The 20,069-nt window shown below is 36.6% G+C and overlaps 1 protein-coding gene across 1 annotated transcript in view; it reads right to left on the bottom strand.

Annotated features, from left to right (window-relative positions):
• LOC113620192 (receptor-type tyrosine-protein phosphatase delta-like) overlaps positions 1–20,069 on the bottom strand; it is a 125,843-nt gene that overhangs the window by 97,592 nt on the left and 8,182 nt on the right. The window contains exons 2-3 of the mRNA XM_027105966.1: positions 19,498–19,643; positions 15,974–16,115 (exon numbers count right to left, since the gene is read on the bottom strand). Coding sequence (XP_026961767.1) covers positions 15,974–16,115; positions 19,498–19,643 — 288 coding nt within the window. The remainder of the gene's footprint in view (positions 1–15,973; positions 16,116–19,497; positions 19,644–20,069) is intronic.

The raw sequence follows: 20,069 nt of genomic DNA on the forward strand, positions 1-20,069 counted from the left end.
ACTTCAAAGGCTATATTATTCTCTCCTCAATACACACGTGTAACTCCCATTAGCATTAATGGGAGTTGTGGGAGCCCACAGCTCAGAGAATATACCTCCAACTCTGTTTGCTTGCAATTAGACCTTATGGCCCAAATTTTTCAAGGAAGGCATAGTAAGTACACTGAGTACTCAAGCAAAATCAAGTGGGTTCACTTTGGGAAAGTAAGCTATCACTCCTATTTAAACATGAAGAATGAGTTGTTCAAGTTAGGTCTATTTTCATTTCATTTATCCCCTTAAGTGTAGACAATGGTCTTTCATGGTGTTTTGGAAAAAGAGCCACTCCTCTGTTTTAAAAGTTTGGCTATATGTTTTCATAAGCATTATTCCATGTCGCTTAACAGCCTAGCCTCAGAGGTAAAAATATCTAATAAGACCAAGACCATTTTAAGTGACTTTCCTGCACAAAAAAATCCAGCACAGCGTCTGGATCCACACACATCAATCCACACACTCATGCGGCACCTTTTCCTGCCTTCTGCTTTACTGTAACCTAAAGTTAGGAAAAAACTGATTCTGCATTTAAAAAGAAATCAATTTGAGAAGAAAATGCTTGTCTCAAATGATAAATTAGTTTATATCAGGAAATAACGATTTTTCTTTCTTGACCTCATTCGAAAGAGACTTGCCCATAGTTTTCAACATGGAATCAATACACATTACAGCTTCAATAAAACATCAGTATATGTTAGGTAGTCTGTGCTACATTCACAGTCTTGATCATTCCTCCGTGGAGAAAATACTCTTGACTGAATTATTACGCTTTAAAACAATTCATTCTCTGCTGTTCACACACTCTCCCCAAACTTTAAAGAAAAGGTCATGAATAATAACCTTGATATTTTATAAAGAACATTTACTCAAGCAACTTCAAAGATATAGAAATAAATTATTCATCTAATAGTGACACATATTATAATCCTTTTTACCTTCAAATATATATGAACTTTCTAATTACGTCAGAAATTAAGGTTACGTTAGGTACTGGGCCATAAATACAAATACAAAACAATTGAATTGCAACAGGCCAAGGAATGTGTCAGAAAGACAACAGTGTCCCCATCAAACTTAAGGGAGTGCTGACATGTCGGGAGAGTTTCAAATTGTAACCAGGCAGATGAACTGGGTGAAAATTCCATTTTTAAAATTTCATCAAATACAGGGTCTTCGTAACATCATTTTGTACTTAATATTTCATATATTATCTTACAAGTGGATAGCAACCACCTCTCCACAGAATTTTAAAACCAATGTGTTAAAGAATGGAGCATCTCAAAATAGAACACAGTGAAACCTTCCTTCAGATTCTATGGAAGTCTGAAAAAAGAGTGATAAACATAGATGAGTTACTACGGTTAACAGAATTATTAATGATGGCAAATGTGAGAAGCAATTCACCATTTCTTATCAAAAAAGACTGTGGATTGTTTCTATCATACACACAACCTAAATCATAAATTTGAAAACTACTCAACTAGAGATACCCTCTTTTCAGAGGATACCTCATACCCAGAACCACCCTTCACGTGCAAGATAAAGACTATTACAGAGGGTCTAGACAGTTTCATTCTTAGAGCTCTGAATTACTCTGGCTAAAACTGCTAACAATTCTGGTGTGCTATTAATCTTGCTGGAGTGATTATGTCTTCTATATTGCTGAGACTACCTTCACCAGCTAATCTGAAACATCCAGAATTGCGGCTGGCACAGACACAGCCACTTCCTTATTTAGAAGTAATTTAGCTGGTAATGCTCTAACGGGGGGCTATCAGTGTATAAAATGATGTTTATTCAAACACCCAATGAGCACAACCATACTCTACTTTCTATAACTTTTGTCTAAAACATTAGTTTTATACATACATACATTCTTTTTTTTAATATTCTTTTCCATTATGGTTTATCCCAGGAGACTGGACATAGTTCCCTCTGATATACAGTAGGACCTTGTTGTTTATCCATTCTAAATGTAATAGTTTGCATCTACTAACCCCAAATTCCCAGTCCATCCTTCTCCCTCCTCTCCTTCCCGTTGACAACCACAAGTCTTATCTCTATATCTGTGAGTCTGTTTCTTTTTTGTAGATAGTTGAAGAATCTTTTTTTTTTAACACAGTCTCTCTTTATAAAAGAAATAAATATACTTCCATCTGAGAATTCATGAAACTCAGGTGTCACGAGATGTAGCATAAACTGATGGCTACTAACAACAGTTACCTAAAATACTTGCAGAAAGAAGGAAGAGAGAGAGGAAAGATGGGAAAAAGGAAGAGGAGAAAGAAGAAATCTACCCAGTACCTCTGATAAGGGCTGGTCTCTGGAACACCCATCTTATGAGCTGAGAGGTAAGTGAAATTGTTTATACTTCTCAGGAGAAGGAACTGAAGTATCATTTTGGAGAAATGTCTGATGACTGCACATCAAGGGGAAGTACAAAATCTGATATATGGAAGTCATTTATTTCTAGTCTTAATGACTAGGCTGAAGTCAACTTTCGATATGTCACGTGGACAGTCCCAAATTGTAAAATTTACTGACATATTATTTCAACAAATATTTGAGTACATGCTTTGTAACCTCTCCTGTCTAGGTGCATACAAGCATGGATAAGTCAAACATAACACCTGCTCTCATGGGATAAGCAATACCAATTTCATTCCTGTTTAAAAGGATCAAAAAGATCCAAGTTGTTTGAATTAGAAAAATAAGAGTCATTGAAGCACTGAAATAATAAAACTGAGTGAATAAACTTTTATAAAAACAGGTATTTCTATGTGTACCTATCCTCCTGGATAAAAGGGTAAATTTAGTTTCTTTTCTTTATTTTCAGACTCTTTTGCAAAAGTTGCCATTAAAAGCCACATCTGATGGTGCAATTTTAGCACAGAACATACTCAATAGGAAATAACTAACCAGAGAACTAAAGATGTGCCTTCTTTGAGTCTTGCTTTTTTTTTTCAATACTAACTTTGAAACTGGTACGATGTCCCACTTAAAGCCCTTGATTTTATTTTTTTATTTATTTTATTTTATTTTATTTTTTTGCGGTACGTGGGCCTCTCACTGCTGTGGCCTCTCCCATTGCGGAGCACAGGCTCCGGACGCGCAGGCTCAGCAGCCATGGCTCACGGGCCCAGCTGCTCCGCAGCATGTGGGATCTTCCCGGACCGGGACACGAACCCGTGTCCCCTGCATCGGCAGATGGACTCTCAACCACTGCACCACCAGGGAAGCCCTGGTGATTCTTAATTGTGCAGGAATTTTTTTTTCTTTTATTATTTGTATTTATTTACTTATTTCTCTTTTCCAATATCTGTAAAACATGAAAATGTAAACAGGTTCTGTGATGTCTCCTCAGTGAGAATAGAAATCTGAAGATCTTGTAAATATTCATTTTACAGAAAAACTCTTTAAGAAAAGCAGCCTCAACCATGCCTGTCTTCCTCCTTGTCTCTTTTCTGACATACAAGACAACATGTCACTCACAGAGAATAAGCTCAGAAATTCATTTGATGAATTTTGTAAATAATAACACTAAACTTTATAACTAAATTATATTAAAATAAAAATTATGAATCCATTAGTGTCTTGCAGACAAGACTATTTTGCTTCAGTGATGGTGTTGGTGTTGATGTTCGGATAGAAAGAGAAGCAATAGAAAAATTGGCCTTTTCGAATGGAGGAATAAAACATAACCAGATAAAGTTCAGTTAACAGGGGGTCGGGGGAGGGATCCTATGTGAAGCGTACAACCATCCTTATGGAGAGGGCAGCATGTGTTCACTCCATGAGCACATTATATGTTAAACAGAAGAGGAAGCAAACAAAGCTAAGATACTCTCCATAAATGTAGGGACTCAGAATTTTAAACATTTGGCAAAGTCCTTTTAAGTCTGCTGATCAAAGGAGAGTGAGTCGGGAAAGACATTCATCCCACCATCTGTTAGATTCACATCCACAATTAATATTCTTTATCAATCATATATCTCTTAGTTTTATCTTAGTGGTAGATCTAGATTCTATAACACTTGAAACATGAAATTTTAGAGGTCTACTTTATGAAAACAAATGCAAAAATACTACTTTTGCAAAATTTAGGGAAAAAAACAAACAAACATACAATCAACTGAACATACTACTAGGCCCTCCCAGGGCTTTGGAAGGCACCAGGTAAGTGAGGGCCTTGACAGTGAAGTTTCCTTAGCTGCAGGGTAAATCTGTCTCTACCTCAACTCCACATCAGATTACTTCCCCTCCACCACACCCCTCTAGATTTTCTGGCACCAGAACACGGAGATGGTTTGGTGAGGGCCTTTCACCAAGGAATCATCACTGGAAGACACAAGAAGAATGGCCTCTGGGCTTAATCAACACTGTTTGCATGTAGTTGGTCCGGCTTTTTAAAACATATCATATCAACATATTTTGTTTGTTTTTGAGTTATCAGAGCCATCTTTTAAACATGTTGATACGAAATTAAGACAAGACTAGCTAAACCCCAGTTCTACTGGGCAACACTGAACGTCCTCCTACCTCTTTGTAGCTGGTTTACGGTAAATTACTGCAAAGAATAATTTAAGTCCAAGCGAACTCTTCCTCCTCAGCAATGATTTAGCTGTTGATAAGCTGAGACAAGGGATTTCCATTTGCTGTTGAGTGGGTAAGTGCTAACTTTATTCATGCATTTTCAACAAAGATTAATGGGACTCCCAGTTAAGTCCGCTGTAGCACTTGATGTCAGTTTATAACAGGCTTGGCAATACCTGGAAATTCAGATCTATCATCATAAGATACTATGACATGCATAAAACTCAAGTGTAAACAGAAGGTTCTTTAGGGTACAGGGTTCTAACCCAAGTTGTTAGGCCTTAGGAAGTAACAGATCTAAGAATGTTCCTGTTTTGAAGTATACACTAATGGATTTTCCTCAAGGGTAGAAGCACCTGAACTTCCATTTTTTTTTAATAAATAAATATTTCATTATGAAAATTAATTTTGTTTAAGGAAGTTGTCTGAGGAAGAAGATGTTTTAAGGTATTTTATTAGTACACATTAAAATCATTTCCTATTTAGGGATGCTTTGTCATTTCCACCCAGAGCAAAAAATAGTCATAAAAAATGGTGCTGAAATAAAAACTCCTTTTACTATTAGTTGGGAGAGAAACAAATGGGAATATTACTTTGAAGGTAATTACTTAAGCTTTTTATTGCATCATATTTTCTCAAAACCCAAGCAAAGTATATCCCAAATCTTTCTACGGATAAAATATAATTTTCCCTCAGAACATTTTTACTCATCAGGAAAAAAAGGCAAGTTTAATTTTTCTGTCAGTTGAGGCGTCATACGTCAAACACATTTTACATTTCAACAAACCTTACTGTCATATTGATGGAATCTTCAAGGAGACATTAGTCCTTCTTATGCAAGTACTAACTTAGAAAGGCGTAAGCTGAATTACTGTGAGCACACCTCTAAAAATAGACCTCATTATCCCCAATGACAGTATATATGTATAACTGCCTTGTCGTTTTGACCAAAATTATGGTTTCTGTCAAACAGAGATTGTAGCTTCCTTGAAGGCAGGTGGTGGTAATGTCTTTTCCATCTTTTTAGTCCCAACACTTGGCGCAATCCCTGGCATAGGGAGAACCATATTATCAAATGAATAAATTCATGAATTTAATACCAATTGCTTCTCATGCACTGTGTGCTTATCTTTGATGTGGAAGCAATACATTCTGTTATTTCTGATTTTTAAAAATAAAACCTTACATGAAGTAGTTCTGGAAGAAAAAAATATTTAGAAATGCCTTTGTTAAACTTGTCATTTGCTCACTCAATCAACAAATATTTACTGAAAACTTATAACATGTTGAGCACTGTGCAGGGTGCTCAGTCTTGAGCAGAGAAAAGTCCTGCCTTCATGACACTTCTAGTCTAAGTATGGGAGATAACTCTGTTGCGGATAAAAGAAAAGCTTCCTCTCATTTTCTCTTAAGTACACACCCTAATCACTTATGTCAGGATGACATTCAAATTTTAAATACTCTGTGGAACCCACAGTAGCCAATTGGTGGCTCACGCATCTGGCCCATAGAATTATTAGTGGACAAGGCAGCACAACTTAATGACTATAAAGTATGTGTTTCCCTGGCCTTACAGAGATGGCTCTGCCTGTGCCAGAAAATGCTGCTTTACAAATACGGCAGTGCCCTTTAATCAAAATAATTTAAAATGAATTATTGATAATTGTAATATTACTGGTAGTAATCGTATTGGTAAGACTAACGATATCCTCCACGATGACTCACATTAACTGAGTGCCTGGCACTTTGCTAAAAGCTTTACGTGGATCATCTCCTGGAATCACCCTCTCAAGTTCAGGCAATAGGCCTTATTATCTCTACTTAACAAACAAAGAAGCTAAAGCTTAAGAGAAATGTGAGCAAAGCCACAGAGCAAACAGTGGAGTTAGGATTTGAACTCAGACATCTGTTGGCAGGACCCGAACTCGTAACCACACCTTTTTTCACTTCCTACATCCAAGGCAGTAGCATAACCGGAAGAAGAAAACAAACAAAAATCCTTTTCCATTACCTCTTTAAAGGTTGAAACAATATATGAGATTTTCCCACTTCTTCTAAAATACATAATTAATGATGCTGCATTTTCAAAGACGTTAAAAAAATTAATGGTTTTTATCTATTCTGTGATCTGGGACAGTCCAGATATAATAGAACAGAAATCCCATTTTAGGTATGACCTTAGTTTGACCTAGGCGGTCCAAGCAACTGACTATCGGGTCCTAATGTACAAGAATTCTGAAGACTATGGGAACGTGTGTTGACACAACATTAAGCGCAAATGTACTAGGGGAAAAAAAGAAGTTACAATTCTTAGATATTGCATGTTAGAGAGCATTGTACCAATAAATGATCTCCAGTTGTTCCAAATAACTTGGCAATGCATGTATATTTTCAGACTCTCATATTACCTTATTTCCATGTGAAAAGCTGATATTCAGTCCTTTGGACTAAGCAATGTTTTATAAGGCACAGAAAACTTTTCCAGAATTGTCAGTCCTACCCTTTTTCCCATCACCATAGACAGGCACTATTCCAGACGCTGAGGATTCAGCAGTAGACAAGAGGGCCAAACCAAAGAGCTCAGCTTCAAACGGATAATGGGAGAAGGCAGCAACTTTTATATCTGAGTCACTGTGCCACATCTAAAGATAAGGAGCTTCAAGTTTAGACATAAGTAATGTGTCTAAACCCCTAAAGGTCAGAAACAGTGGACTACTGATAGGAACCCATGTCTGTCTAGCTACAAAGAGCATTCATTCTCTTTCCATTGTGGTTCCCTCTGTTTCACTACCTCTCTTTGTAGCGTTCATTCCATTTGCCTTGATTTTCTGGGTCTCAGTCACACTCTCCATCCTACAGGGACTAATGAAATAATGATCACTTTTGTCCATTATATGTAGAGTGAGATAAATTCCTGCTCAAATGGTCTCAATACACTGTATGTGTTTACATAACCATATCTATATACCCCTCTTTATATGTATACATTCATTTCACAAATATTTGTTGGGTGCCCAATAAATGCTAGGAACATTTCTAGGCCAGAGAAAAATATAATGGAGCTTATAGGCAAAGGGGGGAGGGAAACATAAAAGTTTCAAGAAATAAAGAATATAATTTCACATATTGCAAAGTGCTACGAAGCCAACACGTCATACACACACACACCACACTACATACATTGCATGTATAAAACATATATATATACACATACATATATATGCAAATATATTTCCCAAACAGAATTTTTGGTTTAACTATACAAGGTGTAAATATTGATAAATAACAATCAATTTTACTAAAAGCTATCAAGTTCTTATGAGCTAATACTTTCCCACTATATTTAATTTTCTAGTTGTCTGATTGATCTGTGGTTACCCATGCAATTAAACAAATACTCAAACAAAAAGAAGTATTCACACAAACTTAGAAGGATAGAAAATATCTGAAAGTTGTAATAATAATTTGCTAGTCTCACTCATGATACACAGTTTCACTCTTTTAAATAGCTCTTTTGGTGCTATATTCTGAAAAAATGTAGGCTCTCTTCTAGGAAAACCCAAACTGAGATCAAATTTTATTGCCTGAACACACACATATCATCACGTATGTGAGAAAAAAAATTAACAGGGTTACCTTGTGGCCAAAATCTACTTGTTAAAAAAAAAATCCACTGTGTGAAAATAATATATGCATATTTAATGCAAGGATAAAGTTTAAAAATCAAGGGTAAATGATAAAGATACAAAAAATAAGGGCATGGAAAGTTCTGAAATGTAAATTAAAACACAAGCTCATTTAGAAAGATCATAGATAAGACAGTCTTTAAATTGTCCTGCTATCTTTAATAAGATATATTAAGAATACTAGGATGTATGTCATCATATTTGTGTTTAATGTGGCATTAATTCACAACTCTTTTTTTTTAGTAAGATAAAATAAGTTACTTGCTCTTCTAAGGAGCTATATAACTAGGATTTTCATAATTAAACCCTAGATGAGGCATTTGGTATATCTATGCCCTAAATCCCCCCAAAATTATGCATGTACAACTTTGAAAACTACATCTTAATTAGTAGTTTAAAATAAAACTAATTTTGAAAGCCAGAAAGTTGAATTTTTAAAAATTGTTCAAATTTTATCAATGAAAGTCAACCAAATATCCAGTTTTAAAATATAAACATCAATTGCATATAAAGCACCGTGAATTGTTTGATATGTTACTTTCAGTATTTTAGTAAACCTCTGCAAATTTCAACTCATATAGAGATGGTCGATATTAACTTAGTCACATGATTTCTCACTTGTGTAGTTTAATCTCTTTGGCCAATGAAGTATGTCCCAACCTCATTTTCTTCTACTACTACTCTTTTAACTTCTACTCTATTCTGAGCAACTACTGCTTATACCTACCTGTGATGGTTAATTTCATGTTCAACTTGACTGGGCCACAAGGTGCCCAGACATTTGGTCAAACCTTATTTTGGGTGTCACTGTAAGGGTGTTTTGGGATGAGATTAACATTTAAATCAAAAGACCCAGTAAAGCAGACTGTTTTTTCTAATGTGAGGGGGGCCTCATCCAATCAGTTGAAAGCCTGAATAGAACAAAAAGAATGACCCTCTCCCAAATAAAAAAAATTCCTCCTGCCCAATTGCCTTCAAACTAGGATACTGGCACATTCCTGCCTTCAGACTCAAACTGAAACATCAGCTCTTCCTGGGTCTCAAGTCTGGGTCTGCCAGTCTTCACACTATACCATCAGCTTTCCTAGGCTTCCAGCTTGTTGACTCACCCTGCAGATCTTGGGTGTTGTCTGCCTCCTTAATAGTATAAGCCAATTCCTTATAATAAATCTCTTTACATATATAAACAAAAAAAGTATAAATATGCATATACTTATATTGGTTCCATTTCTCTGGAGAGCCCTAATATACCACCCACACCCACCATCAAATATTTAGCAATTCCTTACCTGTGTATATAATCAGGTTCATGAAACGTTCTCTATCCCTAACAGTCTCTCCCACTAGCTCTGCCTGATAAAACCCTACATAGTCTTCAAGCCTCAACAGAGACCTCTTCTCTCCCATGATGCATCATCATGGTGGAGTTTTTCCACTTTGCACACCCATAGCACGACAGCACTGTTTTCGGTCACCTCCGCTTGTCTGTGGGTGGTGAGCTGGAAGAACATAGTTCTTCCTGGACAATGTCTTATACATCATAAGTGAGTATCTGAAGGGCTAGAATACATTGTCACAACGTAATACGGCAGGGATTATTTCTGACTGGGTGAAACCCAAAGGAAATCTTAGCTGTATGACCAAGAAAAAAATCATTTCAAACTCTCTGGACCTTGGTTTCTTCCATCAAACACGGAAGAGATTTGGCTCGGTACACCAAATTCCCTCCCAGCTCGACATTTCTACGGCTCCATTAACAAATCAATCAACAGTAAACACTCACATGACTCAATATTCATTTTAAAATTATCTTAAATAATATAATATGAAGCCTAAAGTAGAAAACTGTTCTCTCACTTAAATGCAGTAATTCACAAGTGCACTCATTCTCTCTGAGCCCTTCGAAGACAACCCCAGCATGGAAAAACAAGTGATAATGATTAAAAGAAAGCAACATGCATCACCAACAGGAAGGTCCTTAAAAGACTGATCACAAGGGAACACTCAGAGCCTCAGCTCACACACGCTCACTCTCCGAAATGTAATAAGTTTTAATGTTTCTCCGCACTAGGGTCTCCACGGAACTGTTCACATGGGCTCCCGCCTTTGTCAACACTGATACGTAAAGAGTAGTTATTTGTAAGTACTACAGAAAGTCAGAAGTTTCTGTTTACTTATATGGCTCTGCCCACCACCAGCTCTTTTCAGCATGGAAATGCAGTACTCAGAGAGGCTTTATCGTGTTGGTATCAATGTATTCCAAGTACTCAACTATTTTATAAGCCTTTTCAAAGAATCTTCACTCGGTACCGTAATTGTCAGCAAGTTTGTTCTGTGTTGGCCATCCTTCCTTTTGTTTCAGTCTTTCCTAAAAATCCTTTTGTGCGACAGTCAAGCAGCTGTGCTTTGTTCTTTAATGTTCCTAGCTTGGATCCCCAGCCGAGACCATTTTATAACATAAACGGCAAAGTACCATTTTCACAGCAGGGACAACTGTGTTCATCTTCAAAAACAGGCATTAATAAAATGAGACTGTAACGAACATGCTAATTCTGATCACAGGGTAGTGCACGATGGCAGAGAGAGCTGACTGCCTTCTCCCTGAAAGATGATAAAAGTTTTTTTTTTTTTTTTTAAACAACTGCTATAATGGCTTACATTTTTTTTTGAAACAGACATATTATGCAACCATTTCTCTCCATTTCCCAGTGAAATGCCTTTTCTGTCTCATCCAACCGCTCACTGTGTGCTTTACTATATCAGTAACAGTCACCTTCAGGGAGCAGGGAGCATCTTTTTTCCATCTTGCAAGAACTGACTTGTTGAAATAAGCATGTCACCAAATCACAGAAAGCTAGAAAGCAGGGATCTGAGTGATCACCAATTCACTGCCTTCCCTGTGCACACGGCGCCAAGATAAATAAAGAAGTAAAAGAACAGGGGAGTTAATAGATTTGCTCAAGATGTCACAGCTATTGTGGGACAGAGCCAGAGCTGGAACTCAAATTACTGGAGACCTGGACTTGAGGACTTTGTGTATTATGTCTTGATGGTGATTATTCATAAACTGTGATGCACGTATGTGGAGTAGATCCTCAAATATAAGTGCCACTTCATAAGGTACACCTGCAAAACTAGGCAACTCAATTGTCTGTTTGGCCAGCTATCTTTTGTTGACAACAATTTTACTTTGTGTGTGCTCTAGGAACAAGCTAGAAGATAACAGCAACAATGGTGTATATCATACTCTGTTTTCTTGTGGTAATGCTCGTGCTGGTTTGGGGATCAGTGTTATTTCAGAATGGGCAAGTCTCAGAAGAAAATCCACTAAACTTAGAAAAATGACATAGTACATGCTGTTTTGGATGACAACAAAATGTGTATTTTCTGATTACTACCTAAAAAAAACACCTAAATTCAAGAAACATGACATTTAGACATCTCAGACTATCAGAGACAAAGTTGACTAAATTTTTCTAGAACTTTCTCTTAGAGAGGGGGAGTCATGTGAGCAAGAAAAAGGGATTCTTCTTTTTTTTTTTGGCCATGCAGCACAGCATATGCATATGGAATCTTAGTTCCCCGACCAGGGATCGAACCTGTGCCCCCCGCAGTGGAAGCGCAGAGTCTTAACCACTGGACCACCAGGGAAGTCCCAAGAAAAGGGGATTCTTGTCTTTCTACTTGTCTAAAACAGGCAGATGCTCCTGGACTCTTATAGGAAAGAAAAGTCTATGGAAGGTGATATCTCATTTTCCCTGTCCAGTGGTGGACAAGATATATCTGAGCGAACATTTTCATCCCCAGTTATCATTATACGGATTTACATTTACAAGTAATGTAATACCTTTAGACAAGAGGAAACTGTGGCCAGTGAACCAAAGATTCAGACAGAACCAACTCCATCTGGATGATAATCGCTCTTCTTAAAACACCCTCTCTGGTCCTATAGTTTGCCCTTCACTGAAAGCTTAATATCAAATCCAAAGTCCTTAGCAGAATCCCACAATTAGGTAAGACTCAACCCTTAATAACGACTCAGTGAGATGTGAAGGCCTTCACTTAAAGTTCTGTGTAGAAGGGAAACGTGTATGACAACTATGCTCAGCCCCTTTAAGTGCTATAGAACTACGGAGATGGTATGTTCTTGTGTTTCCACAGGCAGGGCAACCAAAAAAAGTTTTAAGTGACCTGGAGGCCATAAGTACCACATTCAACCCCACTTCTCCCACTACTTCTTCTATGAACTGCAGTCTACAGCGTATAAATGGTAATTGCTCAAATATCTCATTCCAGGGTATGTTCAGCCCGAGCTTGTAGTTATCTTTCCTTATGAAAACAGTTTTTCAGAGCGAGGGTAATTTGAAACGAGCTACACAGGGAAGATTTTCCCTGAAGTACTCCCTTCAATGCACATGGGTGGTCAGAGTATTATTTCAATGTCTTCTGCATTAGCTGTACAGGTCAGATGATTAAATCTTCAATTAATTAGGTCCTCTAGTGGCCTGTGTGAAATAAATTAGTGATCTCCATCCAGTCCACTTAGACAAAACCCATCGTGACAGCTGGCACATTTTTGGCATTGTCAGCAGAGTGGGTAAAAAGTAAATGACCCATGTGGACAAAATGGGCATCTAACGATGGGTATGGATGAAAAGTGCAAAATATTTTCCATCCACTGCAGAGCAGAGAGCCTGAGTATCTGCCAATGTGATTTGCAAGAAAAAGTGAACTTAAAATGAGCACGAAGCCCATCAACTATGGAATGAAACTCTACACATTCATCTAGTTAGCTGTTCACAACGTTCATAATCTAGAAATGTCAGTTTACCACTGGGATATTTGTAAAGACTATTACTAATAGGATTACTGTTATTCAGAAATTTTAAACAAAGAGGTAACTCTAGGAAACAAAATAATTCCCAACTCCACGTATTTCATCCTATAAGGATATATAAAAATATTCTATTTTAAGATTATGTTTAGACTACTTTTTCATTATCCAAAATACCTTTGAGTTTTTCTCATGAAACATTTCCAAAATTGCTAAACATAGTCTTAAAAAAATAAGGTTTAAGTACTTTACTAGAATTATAAATTTTCATACAAATGTACTTATATATGACAGATATGCACATAGAAAGTCAAGATTACATTAAAATTTTCAAATGTATTTGTTTTACGTGGGAGCTAGTTGGATAAAAGCAGATGAGATGGGAGGACCCCAGTCAACTGGGAGGCAGGAAAACATAAATCCATATGAATGTCTATGTAAAGTGATATTTTCCTCCAACTTCTTGTTAATTCCTTCCTCAAATGCATAAAGATGAAGTCAAGCCAAGTGACTGCCACTGTTTCCTTTTAGGGGGTTTGTTCAGGGAACTCAGAAGGCAAAAACACCTAAAAAGTTTCTAATAACTTTTACTTGATCGCATCTCTGTAATACGTTTTCTACATAATAGCATTAGTTATAAACTACATGAATAAGCAAAGGTTAAAATTTTTAAAGAAGACCAGAGAATCCGATTTAGCTTCCTATATGAATGGCCCCCAAAATTACTCAACAATCTCCAGACCTTTTATCTAAGTTTATGTGAACATATACATGTATATCCACATATGTACCTATTACAGTATGTATAAACATAGTCTCCAAGGTCCCTTTCAGCTCCGAAATCTGACTTCTAACTCCTAACTGCTCTTTTTTTTCCTAAAGTCTTATTCTTACGTAACAGATTTTACTCCTCCCTTTACCTTTACAAATATTTAGAATTCATTTCTTTTAAAACCCATTCATACAGTTCAATTATCTATAGTTCACAGACTATGATTTCTACTCTCACTGATTGGGCTTCCCGTCCCTCATGAGTTGGAACTGGCTTTCATGCTTTAGAACTGGTGCCTATGAGCCCATCTGGGAATAAATGACCTTATCTGGGGTTGTATGGCCTGAACTGTGGTGGTGTCTCTGTGGGGTGAGTCCTTACATGGCTGTCTGTTCCACACTCCATGGGATTCACCGTTTCTGACCAGCTTTTATGTTAGCTTCTGGGTTCTAAGTATCGCGCTGCAGAAATAGTGCTAGAATTCTTACCTTGTTCAGAAAGCTGATCTAGCTCCTCTTATTTTATATAGGTCTGTGTCCTGCTGGAGAGTTAAAACTTCAGCCCTAAATCATATAGTCCATTTGGTTATTATCTTGGTTTATAAGATTACAAATTATCTCTTATCCGAGGCTCTCCTTCTGTTCTGAGCACCTGGAAATTTCTTTCACGTTTGTAAACCTAACCACACATTTAATTTTATTTTCAAATATTTTATCAACATGTCTATATGTTTACAGGGGGATGGAGAATTTCCTATATGAACACAGTGTGTCATAATGGCCGGAAATGTAGCTCAAATTTGACTTGTTTGTTTTTAAGCAGCATTCTGTTACATGCAATTAAAAGAACTATATCCAGTTGGTCAATATTTCCCCTAAGACTTAGTAAGATTTTATAGTACTTAAAGCACATTGTAGGATGTATATGTAAATATTATTTTCTAGACTTCTCAGATTGACTGATTAATTTTGGTACTAAACAGATCTAAAAGAAAATATTTTTGATTGTATAAAACATACAGAGAAACATACATGCCTCAAAGCGGGGGTGGGGGGGATGGAATGGAGGAGAAATGCTCTCACTCTATATATGTTCCTCTAAGATTATTCAATTATGATCTCTTCTTTCTAATTCCATTCATCGGAAGAAAGGCTATTTTACTAAGTTGTGGAATCAAGCAAAGCAAAGTTCAAAGCAATACAAAACAAACAGACAAATGCAAGTGTGTATGAGAAAGAAACAAAGGCACAGAGGGTTAGTCTGGAAATGTCAACTACGACGCAAGCCAAATTAGGCAATATTCTTATCTCTATGCAAAAGATTGAATTATATATATAATACAACAGAGCATTATTAATCACTAGCCATTATTCTCTAGCACTGTCATTCTAAAGGAAGTCTTGGAAGTAGATACACCGTACTACAGATTTAGCAAGTCAGCCCATGCTTTGGGCACATTGCATAAGCCACATAGCTGGAAACACAGAAGGGGACACACTGTTTCCAATCACTTTGCATCAACAGATGTTCGTTCAAGAAATATAAAAGACTGAAACAAAACACTTTTTTTGGACATAAAGAAGAAAGGTGCCTTTCTTGTTCTTGATTCCTCTGCTTAATAAGAACTCATGTTTAGGTAGTAGATATTCCTTTAATTTTGCAACCACCAATGTCAGCTTTGGTAATTTCCAAAAAGTAGTTGCTGACCTAGATATGAAAAATCCACACACAAGTGAAGCTAACATGCAAAACAGTAGCATACCCTGCTTCCTATCAAGGCTCTTTACCAAAAATCAAAATGGTATCTGGCATTTGAAATCAGCACTCCTTTGGGACTTTCTTTCCTTTCCCCGACTAGCATTTTTTAAGTCCTAGGAGAGAAGGCACCCTCTGTCTATTTAAATAAAGTTTGACCCTAATCAGTATTTTACTTCAATTCATTTCCCATTTAAGTGTCATGACAACTGTAGTCTTTTCAATGATTCTACAAAAGAACACCTGGGATACAGAATTTCAACTACCCAAGCAGCAGCCTTGCACTTGAATACTTACCTCGTAAAACTGTGAGTCTGGTGGATACACTTATTTCTCCCACATTATTCGAGGCCACACATTCATAAATTGCCTCATCTCGCGGAGTCCGTAAGGGTTGTATTCTGAGAACTGATCCAGATCCATCGTCAAACTCTATTACCTATTAGAGGAAACAATAGCTGTCACAGGTGTTGTTACTATCATCTGCCTCTCAGCTAAATCTCTTAATCCAGTGGTGAACCACCCATTAGGCTCAGAATAAACTCAGAAGCATTTTGAGACTGAATTTTGATACAGTGATGAAACAGAATAATTGCTCTAATGTACTGAATCCTATACGGCAGAATGGAAAGACATGAAACTACATATGCAAAAATGTAGATTTCTTGTCTCTACAGAAAACCATCCAGGGTTTAATCATGAAAATATTCTAGTATATGTATCTAGGGCAATGTGACCTTTTTATTAATTTTGCAAGAGACTTGCTGCTATGATGGATACACTTCTTAAATTATTCTGTCTCTGACAGCACATATGCACATGTGGATCCATTCAGTAATTGGACGATAAGGTGAAGAAATAATGTATGCCACCACTGATAGCTCTTCTAGTTTAAAATGTCTCATCCTGAACAGTATAGATGAGCAAACCATGAAGAGAAACTGCATAAATCTAGTACTTAGGCAGCCAATGAGATGGCTTTCATAGCCCCAGAGACTGATGGCATGCATTAATTTTGCCATAAATCATTCCAGTATTTGTTTTAGCTTAGCATTTTCTGCATTTTTAGGGCATTCTTGCTGTAAAATGGAGGCTTGCTTCACCAGGCAGAAAATTAATGTCCTAAACAGTAAGCCTGAATTCACTATCATTAGGGACTCTACTTTGAAACAGTTAAGTATTTGTCACCTACTCAAGTAATACTTTTAAAAAATGATGTTGATAATATTGATAAATATGCATACAAAACTGTAGAGTCCTCTACTTGTCTTTTCTATAACTCTGCTGTGTTTTTCCAGCTGTTCACTGAGATGGTGGGGGTTTTTTTTGCATTTCCCTATGAATAATATATCCATGTGCTTAAATTGTGAATAAATTAAGAATGCTTTATAAATATATTTACTAGATGATCAATCCCAGATTTTGTATATAAGTGTCAACATACGGAAAAAAGAGATTGAATGTTTTTAAGATATGGCCAATTCAAGTCCTTTCTGCATCCCATTTACATTCTAAATTCACAGAGATAGTCAAAACATCCCATTTCTCAATGCACCACAATTTATTTTCAACTCTATTAAAAATATCACACACTTTAGAATGAATCTACTATGCATCGTGGGAGAATAAAGTTTCATAGCTACTGGAATCTTTGTCAAATATGCTATAATTTATATATATATATATATATATATATATATATTTGAGCATCCTATTGCTTAATGTAGAGAAAGGTTTAAACATCTTTAATACTAATTTAAATTTTCATTTTTTTCAGTTTTATTGAGAAATAATTGACATACATCACTATATAAGGTTTAAGGTGTATAGCACGATGGTCTGATTTACATATATTGTGAAATGATGACCAAAGTAGGTTTTAGCTAACATCCATCATCTCATATAGATACAATAGAAGAAGAAATGTTTTTCTACTTATGATGAGAACTCTTAGGATCTACTCTCTTAACTTTTGATTAATTGTTACGTGTCATTGCATGCTTACATTTCTGAACTACTTCCTAGGTTTAGACCTATTTTCTTCAACAAACAATATACACATTAGATGCTAATATTGTAATCTCCAATTTGAAAACCCGATTTAACACCCAGTATTAATTATGTACCTACTCTAGGCCAGATGCTATATTTGCCACTAGAGATAGAAGAGGGAACAAAATCAGTCTCACTCATACTCTCATGGGCTTTAGAAACTAGTGAAACCAAAAAATATAATATACTGTTACAGATATGAAGGATTCACAGCCGAAGACTCAGTACTATTTGATGTAGCCGCTTTGTGTTAAAATAATTTTTTCTGGATGTTTATTTGACTCTCATTAGGAATTATGTACTGAGCAGACCTCCTGCTTTGAAATGTTTACTGTTATAATTTAAACTTTGTTACAAGAGTTTGTCAAGAAGCCATCATCACTAGCAAGCATGATGTCAAACTTCTTTGACAAAAAAGTGAATTTCATTTAAACTAAAAAGTATATGTGCACCAAAAGTCACACACACATCATTTCCTATGACAATGTAGGAAATATTTCTCAAAGATTAAGATATTCTTTTTGTTTATGTTTAAATCACTGTAGGTATCTGATCTTCAAACAAAGAAAATTTTAAACTTACCATTTGTAAACTACAGGCCAGATTTCAATTTTCACCAGTGTAATTATGCTCTTTATGCATTTGGTCCATTTCCTGCTCTTTGAGAACTGGTGAAAAATGAATAAACTCACAATGCTCTGAATTTTGTCGTTGCTATGTTTCAGTTAACTGGGAATTGTTTTAATTTGCCAAACTGTGAATTAGGCTATAAAGTAGTCAGAAACTCAGGTAAGAGGAGGTGAGTTTCACATTTTGGGTCAGTTTGGAGGTCTAAGTGCTCTCTAAAAATCAATCTATCCTCTTCATATCTTAAATTACAGGCATGGTATTGTGTGCTTCTTCCAATTTTTCTCTAAATAGCTTATCACCTATTTTTCTCCTCCAGAAGGAGCAAATTTATAAACCATAGGCTCCTTAAAAACACCCAAAATAAGATCTGAATTATGTATCATCATCTTCAATGCACTAAGCTTTCCTGAATAAACAAAATCGACTTCATCAGTAGGTTTATCAACTATCAACCTGGTTGGGTATGTTTCCTTCAGAGCAGTTCTTCACACTAACACACTGGAGCTAAGTTCTCTTTCTAGTCCATGCTACCTGTAAAACACAGGTGTGAAGTATAGTGGACAACTAAATCTGCTGTCCAGTATCTGTTCCCCTTCTTTCGGATAACAGGAACTTGAATTCCCTTTGGGAAAACACTACTCCCTCATTCCAAGCCATGGGGTTGGATGAAACTGATCTCATTCCCAGTAACTGAGGTAGATTCTGATTAACATAAATGAGTTAGTCTGTACCATCCAGCTGTCCACACAGACTGGTTCAGTGATGAACACGAAACTCAATAAGAGCCAATAGCACAGAAAGCTCTCACTCATCCTCTAGTCTCGGATGTGGGAGGATGTGAGACTGCATCTTGCCATCTTAAGGGGAAGCAGTCTGAGGATGAGGTTCCAGATGGATGCTAAGAACACTGTTTGAGCCCTCGTACAAGCACGACAAAAGTCAGTCATCTGAACCCCCAAATTCCCTTTTTTAAAAAAGCTGAAGCCATCTAGAGTGAAGTTTTCCATCACATACAACATAAGGAATGGCATATCTCAGTGATTACAACATCTTGTATCAGAGAAAAACAAGTAACATACAAACCAAAAATTCAGCAGTTACATTCTTCCCCCAGAGAAACAGAACAATGGACCTAATACCTCAAATCTCTGATTGCTGACTTTCTTTCCTTTTTTGTTCCAGACAATTTTAGGTCTTGGGTCTCCCGTCGCTTGGCAAATGAAAGAGGCAACTCCACCAGAGACCCCTGTCTGGTCAACGGGAGTTCGTGTAAACCTTGGAGGTGCTGAAATAAAAAGAAATAAACATCACAATTAGATGGAAAGTGGAAACACAGACTATTACCCCATTGCCACTGCTCTCTCCAGAGCCCTCAACCCTATTTCAGTCAATATATACATCCATACACATATACAAGGATTATAAAATTAGGAAAGCACCGTTTACATTTGAGGGTAGTTAAAAGGGGAGGGAGGTAACTTTCTGGTGAAGTTATCTGCTAGTGCTTTTATTGCTGAAATCCGTATTATGGCAGAGATGCAATAACATTTGTAAAGCAACATCACACATTAATTTTTACTACCAGTATTAAAAAAAAATCCAATTTGTCCTCTGTAACAAAATGAGCTCATCAATCAAAGTGAGTAAAATTTTAGCTCTTTGCTTTGATGCCACTATCAGGACACTGCCAGAAAGCAGCAGTGCCACTATT

This window comes from Aethalodelphis obliquidens, unplaced genomic scaffold (genome assembly GCF_003676395.1).
Source record: "Aethalodelphis obliquidens isolate GAN/ISIS:26980383/991018 unplaced genomic scaffold, ASM367639v1 scaffold7, whole genome shotgun sequence".
Lineage (NCBI taxonomy): Eukaryota > Metazoa > Chordata > Mammalia > Artiodactyla > Delphinidae > Aethalodelphis > Aethalodelphis obliquidens.